This window comes from Euprymna scolopes, chromosome 4, assembly GCF_053919585.1.
Source record: "Euprymna scolopes isolate OS-2025 chromosome 4, ASM5391958v1, whole genome shotgun sequence".
Taxonomy (NCBI): Eukaryota; Metazoa; Mollusca; class Cephalopoda; order Sepiida; family Sepiolidae; genus Euprymna; species Euprymna scolopes.
The window spans coordinates 98,694,925-98,706,568 of record NC_136485.1 but is presented as its reverse complement, the minus strand read 5'-3'; the positions used below and the strand labels follow the sequence as shown (position 1 = coordinate 98,706,568).

Sequence of the window (11,644 nt, the reverse complement as noted above, 5' to 3'; positions counted from 1 at the left end):
ACTCCTGCAGCCATATTTGCTGCATTGTCTCTAACTATAACGTGCACTTTATAGTTAGGAATATTGTATTCTTTAATCGAATCTTGCAGACAATTGGAAATGTTTTCAGCCGTGTGAGTGGTTGTAAATGGGACAACACGAAGTACTGCTGTCCTTTGTTTATATTCTTTTGTAATCCAATGTCCAATGACGCTTAAAAAAGATACATTGGATGTTGTGGCAGTTCAGCCATCTACTGTAAAAGAAATATCGTTCAATTCATTTAGGATATTATTCCTAACTTTGGAATAAATATTATATATAGATTCCTTAATATATTTCCTGGAAGGAATGTTGTAATTAGGACATATTTCTTTTAAAAGTCTTTGAAACCCAATATCTTCCACAATTGAAAAGGGCTGCAAATCAACTGCAATCATTTCCTCAATTTATGTATAGTTTCTGACTTTGCATCATTGATGTCCCAAATCTTTTTCTTTTCTAATATTTCCGTAATGCTAAGTTGTTTTCATGTTGCTCTTATGGATGTAGACGTCTCACCTTGATCAAACTTTCTTTTCTTTGTCCGGCTAATAAATAAATCAAGCTTGCGTTTCTTTTCTTCTTCAATTTTTTGTTCCTTTTCTTTTTTATTTTGCTCCTCCAATTCATTTGGATGCTTCATAGTTAAAACATTTAACATGTTGGTTGTGGTCATGTTAGATGGTTTTGTTCCTCGCGATATTTTAATTTGACAGACTTTGCAAATGGCTTTCAACTCATCATCTTCATCAACTTCAAAAAATTTCCATGCAAGACTTTTTTTTTGGACTTTGAGGCCATATTAGAAAATTCAGTTTATCTGTAAACAAATAATTTATTATCAAATTTTGTTTTAATGTTTTAAAACTAGTCACTTATTTGGATAATTAATTGATAATAATCCGCTAAAAAAGACAAAAATATAAAGGAATGGGGGGGGGGGGGCGGTAAATTGTACCAACCAGTAGTTAACAAAAAAAAACTTATAGAATTTAATTTTTGAAATGTATAAAAGTGTACATAATGAAATGCAAATATGCATTTTCTTTTGAAATTTTTTTTTGGTTGACTGTGTTCAATTCACACATGGTTGATGCGGTTCAATATTGCTAAACTATAAGTAAAATTCTATAAATTAGCTGAACCCGTGAAAATTTCACGTTTTTTTTTTTTCCACATACACATTATCCCATCACATATCCGTACCTTGAAACATTTACATTAACCCTTTACTGCCCTGGCCGACGAATTCACCCTGTGTACTATTTTTTTTAATAGTAAACGAAGAGTACGGTAGGTTAAATGTATGTAAATATGTATATATCAAAATCACGATATTAGTGCTCCAAATATTCTCAATAAATACATCCTCAATTATGTTTTATAAATATGTTTATTTAAAAATATTTTCAAAAGTTTTATTTAATTTTTAGCTTATTTATCATATACTTATTATATAATGGAGACTTAGAGTTTTTAAAACATGTTATTGTTAATTTCGCACAGTAATAGGTTAAACCTGTGCATTTTGTTCAAAAATATTTGAACCTAACCAAAACTATCCCAGAATATGTTCTTGATGTTTAGATGCATATGCTTGATTACTTAACATACATTTCAAATGTCAACGTTTAAAAATCATAAACTGTCATTACATCTGTTTTTTCTCCCATATACGTCCACTATTCAGATTGCCTCAGGGAACCCAAACACATGGACAATTTTAGATGACTTCTGTGTATATGATATTTCGTGTAAATGTGATTCCTCTTCTGTGGCCATACGTGGAATCATTAAGATGTTGGACTTTAACTCTCACAGTCTTCATTGCTCTTGCTCTTGAGAACGCTACATAAAGCTGGCCATGAGTAAAGCATGGCTTTGGTAAATATATGCCAACTCTATCAAAAGTCTGACCTTGAGCTTTATTTATTGTCATTGAGTATGAGAGGCGAACTGGGAACTGAGTGCGATGAAGAACAAAAGGAATATTGGCATCGCTAGGTTTCAGTTTTATCCTTGGGATAAGTACTCTCTTATGAGTGTGTGAACCGCTGATTATTGATGCCTTGATGCTGTGCTCGTGAAGCTGAATGACCTCTAGTCGAGTGCCGTTACACAGTCCCTGAGTTATGGAGAGGTTTCTCAGTTGCATAATTATTGCTCCAATTTTCAAATTCAACCTATGAGGAGGCATGCCAGATGGAGTGAGAGAATTAATGAATTCCATTGGATAATTTTGTGCTTCCTCGTCATTATCGCAACTTACAGAATCAGTGCTGAGGTACGTTTTATTTTCTGTTGGCAACATTCTCAAAATTTCTTCATTGACCGCTAAGCATTCAGAATTCTTTGGAGATAGGATTACTCTTGCTTTCATCTCTTCAGCCGTACAGTTGTCAAACACCTCCGATATCAAAGAGCCATTACATGTGCACATTTCAGGAATGTCAATAACATCTGGAGCCACTTCATCAAGAGAACTCTGGAGTGATCCATTGCCCATTTGCAGAAGCCATCTTGAAAACTCCTGTTCATTTGAATTTGCTCTCATGTTCTGTGTGAGGCTCATGTGATGAAAGCTGTGCCATAAGTCTGAGCGTTTGAGGCACACATCTAGCACAGCAGCAGGAGGAGCTCTCGGGACAACCGGAAGTACTTGTCTGAAGTCGCCTCCAAGTAAGATTACTTTACCACCAAATGAAGTGTGGGTGTTCATTATATCCTTCAAGCATTTATCAATGGCTTTCAGCGCATAGCATGGGATCATAGAAGCTTCATCAATAATGAAGACTTTAACTTGCATCAGAAAGTGTCCTTGCTCAGAGTTCGGTGGTACATGGCAGACACTTGTTTCGCTTAGGGGAACCGGAAGCTTGAATATACTGTGCAAAGTTTTGCCGCATTTCAGCAGTGTTGCAGCAATACCAGTCCAAGCAGAAGTGTTTGTCTTAATGTTGTTAGCGTTAAGGTATTCATATAACTTGTTGAAAAGATAGGTGTTTCCTGAACCACCGGGTGCATCCACATAAAACAATCTATTTTCTGTTTGCTCACCTTGCTCTACAGAGAAGGCACTTGCAACCACAGCATTGAATATCTGCCTCTGTTCAATATTAAGAGAAGTCACATCTATGTTAGAGTTTCCAACATCTCCTTCATGTCCAGGATGATCTCCAACTGGTTCAGGCAGACCAAACATGTTGCAATTCATGCCATTTGCCATGAATAAGGTATTCAGAAAGTGGAGAGCAACATTTTCAGCAGTTATGTTATGATATCTAAGCAGCAGATCTTCGATCATAAAATGCTTATTCTCATTCCATAAATGCAGAGCATTCACGGGCTGGTTGAAGACGCACATCATGGAAAACATGGATAATAGTTGTCGTGGCATCTGATGAACTGCTGCTTCTGTCAAAGCTTCCTGCAATGCATTGTCATTCTCAACCAGGCACAGTCTGATGCATGCGTCTTTGAAGGTGGCCATTTCTTGACCATCGATTGTCTTCAAATTGCTGAATGAAGTCGCTCCGGGGACATGAAGGAGCAACATCCTCAAATAAAATTTTTCTTCATTTCGAGGACTTGCAGAGTACATTCTGGTTAAAATGTTGCTGAATCTAATTCGCCGTGTCCACTTTGTTGTTTGTTTGTTGAAGACATAATGCTCAGGTACAGAACAATAGAAAAGATTTCTTGCATTCTCATCTGTTTGATTGAGTTTGAACCAAGCTGTCAATTGTGTGTCACGTTCTTCTGCTCTTGCTGCGGCCTGTCTTTGATTCCCTTCTCTATAGTAAACATGCTGCTCATCAGGCAAATGTACAGCCAAGCGATAAACAGTGTGGGATTGAGCATGCATTTTGAACTCTGACAATCTCCAAAAGCCCTCTGGAGGAGACACATATCTACATGACAAAAACTGTTTAACTTCATTGTGTTCATGTATTCCAGTGGGCTCATTATTATCTAAAACATGTCTGATTTCCATGTTTGCACAATCGTGACCTTTATATATATATATTTGAATAAATATTTTACGCTTTTCACCGAGGAACACACTTCAACATTAATATGGGCACGGTATTTTTCCAGTAGATACTTATTGTATGGGACAACGAATCTGTTGTCAACCTCATGAGTGCCAACTTGTACCTTTTCTCCATTGTTTCTCCGTCTGTACACTGGATATCCGGATACATTTGTATTCGTTACTTCAAGGAAATCTTTTGGAAATTTTTTCTCACATGTTCCATCAACCATGCATACAGAATTAGGATTTGATATCCCACATGGACCATGGATCATCAATGTTCTCACGCATTCTCTCAACTCTGGGTAGTCTAATGAAGGTATTTCAGCACAAACCATCTCATCAATTTGGTCTCTTGTTCTCAGTTTGTCTTCTTCTCACAGCATTACCAAAAGGTGGCAATGTGGTAGACCGCACTTTTGAAATTCAATGACATAGATATGAGCAACTGGAACACCAAATATATGTCTATCCTTGATATCAATCATAAGTTCCTTTAGGTGCATGTTATAAACTCGTGCAACTAAATCTGGCCTGTATGTCAAGAAAATATCTGGTTTTCCAAATTTGCAGACGATCGCCATGGCATCTTGATATGCTTGTTGCATGTTTCTCGGACTTCCTGTGAATGTAGAGGGCAAAATGACTGGAACACCTGCCTCTTGATGCTCATTCTGTCTTCCTAGGTGATCCATGAGACCCGAATAAAGTGCCACTCTTAATTGTGCTTGGTTATTTTGAATGAAGTTCAGACGGCATCTCTCCACCTTCACATAAGCGTCAACAATATATTGTTGCAATAATTTTCCAGCTCGATGCAAAGCACTAAAGCCATCTCTGATTGCTAGCCGGTATGAGTAAAACTCTTGCATGGTAACTTTGGTGCGAACACGAGTTTGGCGTTGTGCCACATGAGCCATTTGTATATGCCATCCCGATTCTACATTTGGAAAGAGAAGAGGATAAACCATGGGATCAAGATGGCAAGAGATGTAAGCAATCCTCTCCCTCTGTTGACCTATGGGATAAACAATGATATCACGATGTACTGGAGGTGCACCATCATCACCAACGAATATGGCTGCAATCTCATTGCCTGATGGGTTGTTGTATGTCCTTCTGTCAGGGCCAGGGATGAAGTGCATGGTTACTTGTCTTGGTGATACGTTCTCAATTGCAGCTCTCTCTTGTTCTTGTTCAATATCCCTCATATTATGGTATGCTGCTGCATAAGGATTATTAATCAGTGCTTCATTTATCTTTTGAAAAACAGACACTAAACAGTTAGCATTTTCTGGAGCATTTACTCTATTGTGTATGGCTTTATTGGTTTCTATGATGTACAGCTGGCCATATCTTCTCTCTTCAGGGTCATTTACATGGAGGTTGCTTGCGTAGTGGTAAGTTTGACCTTGTAAACGGAAACAATAGGGTCCACGTCCTGGAGGGGGTCTAATATTGGCACCAAAAGATGCAAAAGCAAATGCAGAATTATAGTTTCTTATATTATGCCTGAAATTTGCACCCTCGGCATTGTTGGCATCAAATAATAATCTTAAATTTTCGGGGTAATCTTGTAAGGGGGGTAGCATTACTTTTCCGTTATGACAGCAATTTAGTTGTTCTCTTTGGAATCTTAAGGCTCTGCAAAATTGACATCGGACATCCATGGCCCCAATATAATATATTTGGCGTTCTATTTCTCAAATGGTCAAGATATAATTCTCGCTCATCCTGGCTCATATTACGCCTTTGCTGTTGCATTCTTTGTCTGTTTCGATCACGGATTGATTGTCTTTCCTCTTCTCGCAAACGCTGTCGTCTGATCCTCTGTCTCTCTCTTGCTGCTTCTCTTTGCTGTGTTCTTCTCTCATCCATTGCTCTAGATGGGCCAAACGGTCTGTGTTTAATCTGTCAATAATAAATGAATTTTCTTTTTTTTTCTCTCTCTCCCTTGAGCGTTCTTTTTTTTCTCTCTCAGCCTGGGTTGGCAGACGATAATTATTTGTAGACAAATTTTTCAGAAAAAAAAGCAAAGGCCAAATTTAAAAGCGCAAGCACATTTTTGAAGTAAAAAAGGCTAACAAAAAGCCAAATTGAAAATTAAAGGAAAATTGACTATATCGAAGTTCTTGACTTTCAAATATAAACATTTAGTAAGTAACCATGTAAACAGATTTTAAAATATTTTAAATTAACGAAGACCGCGTTTCTCTCTCTCTATCTATCTCTCTCTCTCTGCCTTGAGCGTGCGTACAGAAAAGGGCCGAACTTGAAAAAAAAAAAAGCCAAACAGAAAATCTGATGGCCAAAATACTTTTTCTTTTCTCTTCCCTCCCCTCATCTATCTCCCCCCTCTATCTCTCTTCCCCATCTCACTCCTCTATCTCCCCCCACCCTCTCTATCCTCTTGGATTTGTTTATATCTAACAGCAATCAGTAGTAGTTGGTGGAGTAAACATATATTTTTAGAAAAATATTTCATGTTTCGTTCCTGGATTAGCGGAATACACATCAAACGAAGGCTGCTGTAAATTTCACGTTTTTTTGTTTCTTTTTTTTTTTTCTCTCTCTCCCTAGTAAATAACTGTGGAAACTGATTTTAAAATATTTTTAATTAACGAAGATTCTCTCTTTCTCTCTCTGTGTCTATCTATCTATCTACGGATTACACATTAAATGAACGCTCAAGGCAGAGTAGATAGATAGATAGACAGAGAGAGAGAAAGAGAGAGTCTCCGTTAATTAAAAGTATTTTATAATCTGTTTCCACAGTTATTTACTAAATGCTTATATTTGTAAGTCAACAACTTCTAGGGAGAGAGAGAAAAACAAAAGAAACAAAAAACCGTGAAATTTACATTAGCCAACATGGCAACCCTGATCTCTGCCTTGAGCGTTCGTTTAATGTGTAATCCGCTATTCCAGAATAAAATCTTCTCAACCAATCAAATTTGCCGGAAAGTGTGACACACATAGATAGTTACAAGCATATTAATATATAGATACTATAAGTAAAATTCTATTTATAAATACTTTTTAAAATGAAATTATTTAATTAAAGCATTTAAACTACTTAAAAATACCAACGAATGATGCAGATAAGTTGCAAAGTAACTTTTATTGACAATGTTAACATTTATTTGTTGTATATTTGCTTTTAACTACTTTTCGAGGGTCCGTGTATTGTAAAACGTACCGTTTTTTTTTCCTGTTTCTTAATCATGATTAAAATGTAAATGTCTCGTGTAAAATAGCTAACGAAAAATTCACTACCGTCTCCTCCATTTTCCCCAAACTCAAACGAGGCTGATATGTGCTTTTATTACAGACTGTCGACATTTTATCATGGCGAAGTTTAAAATGCCATAGAAAGAGTTAATACTTGAAATGTAATAAAAAGCATTTAAAACTACGTAAAATACCAACTTTCTTCAAAGAAAACCAATTAAAAAATATTGCATTTTTATTTTCAATTTAAAAATCTATCAAAATTTTTCTGAAAAAAAAAAATGAAGAATGGAACTGGGGGAATTCAACGTCCGCCGTAGTTTTAAATGCGTGTATTGTAAAACTTTGTTTTTTTCCCCCCCTGTTTCTTAATCAAGTTGTTTTTATTGAAAATTGGTGACTGGCTATTAAGTTGAACGTTTCTCTATAGAGAGAAAAAAAAGGGGCAACTTCCACATGGATTTTTAAGGTGGGTCCGGTAAAAAGGCCGACTTCCGCATGGATTTTTAATGCTGGTCCAGTTTACTACTACGTTGTAATAGAAAACTGAACAAGGCGTGAAAAGTCATAAAAATGTTTAAAAAAATTTTTTTTTTTAATTATCTGATACATAAGTTTCTATTGGATGATATTAAGAAAAAAAGTTCCAAAAAGTGAAAATTATAGAATTTATAAGGGCAGGCGGTGAAAGCCAACGTCCGCCTAAAAAAGTTAAAAACAAAAAACTTTCTTATTTTACAAAACCCAAAATGAGATTAGAATTTGGGACCCCATCGCTTCAGTAGGACCTTTTGGTGCCATTTTTACCTACTTATTCACTTGTGCCATTTTTACCTACTTACTCACTTGTGCCATTTTTACCTACTTATTCACTTGTGCCATTTTTACAGAGCACCACATTTTTGATACTGCGAGAAATACGAACCATGCTGAAATAATGTTATTATTGAAAAAGCTATTCTTTAACTGTTCTGCACTTTCACCTAAAAATTTAATGAAAAAACATACCATAAAAATTTAATTCAACTTGGAAATCCCATCTAAAATATAACACGGTACGTACACTGCACAAGCACCAAAGTAAAATCCCAATTCTCATCGAGTGGTTCCAATATGGGATCGGTTTGCTATAACGTTGTAACTAAAAACTAGCACCCCTTTCAAATATCAAAATACTTTTGCTTGTTTTTTGTGAGATAATCTGGTAAGTGTCCAATAATAATCCACTGTTCTGTTCGGTTTCTTAAAGTTTTTCAAAATTGCAAAAAAAAAAAAACAAACAGAAAAAAAATATAGACGGGGTGATGCTCGTTCGGGTATACTCCAAAAATATATTTTTTGTTTATTTATTGTTTCACCCATTTTTTTGGCATTATTATTCTCAAAGATTATTCAAAAGAAACGTGAAGGTATTGTGCAATTATTATAAGAAACTATCTTATTTATTCAATAAATATATTTTTATATTTGAAAATTAAAAAGTTAGAACTAGAATATAGTTGAAACCACAAAAACAATTTCATAATTAGCATATTCATTACAAGCACAGACTAGTTAAAATTAAATTAATTTTCAATTCATGAAACACATTTTGACTGTCTTTAAAATAGTTTAAAAGTATACACTTACATTTTTATCTTGGAAAATTTACACTGTCTTTTGTGTGTCTTGTCAGTAGCTGAGAAACGTGAAAACTAAATTGTCAAACGATATGAAAGATCTGCAGCTTGGAATTTATGGCTTTATATTTATTGCTCCTACAGACACATGACACCAATATGTGTTTTTGCATAAAGGTGTGAAAACTTGAATTCACTAATCCCTTTAATGTCCACTGCTAACACTTTGAAATTGTTAGATTTTTTCACACTTTGTTACCATTGGCTTGCCAATGCTGGCTAGGTGACCCTGGATATATATATATATATATATATATATATATCGTTTCTTTCTCATTTTTCCACAGTTAAAAAAATTAAATGTCATCAAATGATTTCAAAAGTACAAAAGTTTTCAATAAAAATCGGCAAAAGATTTTGCAATGATAAATTTTTTTAAGAGTTTATAATATTCTAAAAAAAGATTTTAAATTAAAAATTCCATAATATATATATAATAAATAAGTTCTATTTCCGACTATTTTCGCACCTAAGCTTGGCTGAAAAAAAAATTTTGGAGGGGGGGGGGGTCCACCCCTCTATGGTTGTCAACCGGGGCTGACCCCCCCCCACTAGCTACGCTAGTGGGTATGAGCTCCTGAACCCTCAGACTATTTTCGGCCATTTTACAGTTTTCGTTAAGGTAAGCTCGAGTGCACACTAAGGCTATTCGTGTGCCATATGTGCACCCACACTCGTATTAAAGTGACATAAGCGTAGTAATTTTTCGCGGACAATTTAAAATTAGATGGAAATTAATTTTTAAAAATTGCGGATAATTTTGGAAAGACAATTTTTTTTTTTTTTGTAAATGTTGACCACAGGACTTGCCTTTAAAATCTCAATTTTCATATAATTTCGGGTGTGTTATAAACAAATATTGCATTCAAAATTGGGTCCGGCAAATAGTTTTTAAAATATGGAAGGAAGCATCTAACACATGCTTTTGTTTGTTTATAAAGTTCATGGGGTTTTTTTTTTGGGGGGGGGGGGTACAAAAAACATAGGCCCCCATGTCTTTTTTAGAATAAGTTTTTTTTTTTTGGGGATAAAAAGAAAATTCGAAATAGGTATTTTATAAAGAGTTACTCGAGAATGGGGTGGCGTTTTCAGCACACCTAAATCTACTTTAAAACATATTTTTCTATACGAACGTGAGACGAGCCCTAAAGTAAAATAATACCAAAAATGTTATCTAATCTAAATTAAAACCAATATTTTATTTTATTTGAGGGGGGGGGGGTCTGCAAAAAAGTTCTAAAAAATATATCTAATTGCTTCATGAGCTGAATGTAAATTTAAAAAAAAAAAAATATTTGAAAATTGACTTACCCAGTAGTAGCTTAAATTAAATTTAAAGCTGTATTTAAGAGATAGCAAAATAATTGTTTTTGTTTTTTCATTTTCTGAAGACCTTAACCGCAAATCCTCACTTAGCATGTGTAATTCTAATGTTATTCCAATAATATTCTTTTTGAAACTTCAAAAGAAGCCGACTACTGTCAAAATTTTGCAAAATAATATGTGATCAATTTCATTTTAGAGATATTTCTTTCAAAAGCCTTCTTTTAAAAAAAGAAAAAAAAAAGTATATTGTTCTATTAAACCTTTTACCGTTTAATTTGACTTGCTCGTTTTATTTTAAGAAAATGTAAGTTGAAAAAGCATTTTCATTCACTATTAGAAGATTTGTCAGTAAAAAAAAACAGTCGCCAAAAAGATAAGCGTTTTTTTTTATTTTTTACTCGCAATAAAGAGCCCTGCATACTTCTTTTCAAGTTAACTCTTTTGTAGTTTTGATTACAATAGATCTGAATGAATGAACCTTGTAAGAGAGGGGGCACTAAGCATTGCCCTGTTAATAATGAATTTCTTTGGTTTCTTTTTATAACATGCTACATTTCTCTCTTGCGGTTAGAAATATCAGGAAATTTTTCTTTTTTTCAACATCAGACTAAAAGAATCGTAATGAAGGAATCGGAAAATTAATATATTTTTTAACGATGTGATTCCGATACCTCCCAAAATACACGATTCCGATTAATCGTCCCACCACTAATATATATATGTATATATATTATCGTGGTGTGAGATGTCTTTTCTTTTGATCTTTTAAATTTTAATATTGCAGCAGGGTTATTTAAGCCATTTTTCATGTAACGTTCGTTTTTCTGTTTTTTTGTTTGTTTTTTTTACTTCGCTTATTCTTAGGTTTTCATTAACACCTCCCACCCCATTCCGACCACACTCCCAAAACCATCCGGGTACCCACCGATTTTTTAAATTTTAATATTGAAACAGGCTTATTTAAGCCATTTTCCACATGTTTTTTTTTTTGTTTTTCCGATTTTTTAAAGTTTTAACGTTCTTTTTCCGATTTATACATTTACCATAGTTCGTTTGCCTTACGTTCGTTTTTTTGTTGTTTTTTTTTTTTTTTTATGTTTTGATCCCCCCCCCCCCCCACCGCTTTATTTTTCAGATAAGTTTTAACGTTTGTTTTTTTGTTTACTTCGCTTATTCATAGATGTTGATTAACATCCCCCCACTCCCTTCCGACCACACACACCTCCAAACACTTGGGTAATGTATAAAGGTGAGTCCCCGCAGGGAAATGGATGCTTTTAGGGGGAAAAAACTGAATATTTCCACAAAAATTTAAGGCTGGTTTACAGACTACCTTCCTCATTTTCTATCC

The 11,644-nt window shown here is 34.6% G+C and overlaps 2 protein-coding genes across 2 annotated transcripts; both read right to left on the bottom strand.

Moving 5' to 3' along the window:
* Positions 1–1,744: 1,744 nt before the first annotated feature.
* Positions 1,745–3,247, bottom strand: LOC145271442 (ATP-dependent DNA helicase Pif1-like). The gene has a single exon (XM_080126973.1). It carries the CDS (start codon positions 3,245–3,247, stop codon positions 1,745–1,747), a length of 1,503 nt encoding a protein of 500 aa, XP_079983099.1.
* A 1,187-nt stretch (positions 3,248–4,434) lies between these two features.
* LOC145271431 (uncharacterized) lies at positions 4,435–5,649 on the bottom strand. Its single transcript, XM_080126965.1, has one exon. It carries the CDS (start codon positions 5,647–5,649, stop codon positions 4,435–4,437), a length of 1,215 nt encoding a protein of 404 aa, XP_079983091.1.
* Positions 5,650–11,644: the final 5,995 nt, after the last annotated feature.

Excerpts from the sequence above, each read along its gene's own strand:
- LOC145271442 (XM_080126973.1), bottom strand. The coding sequence starts at position 3,247 with ATGGCAAATGGCATGAATTGCAACATGTTTGGTCTGCCTGAACCAGTT.
- LOC145271431 (XM_080126965.1), bottom strand. The coding sequence starts at position 5,649 with ATGCTACCCCCCTTACAAGATTACCCCGAAAATTTAAGATTATTATTT.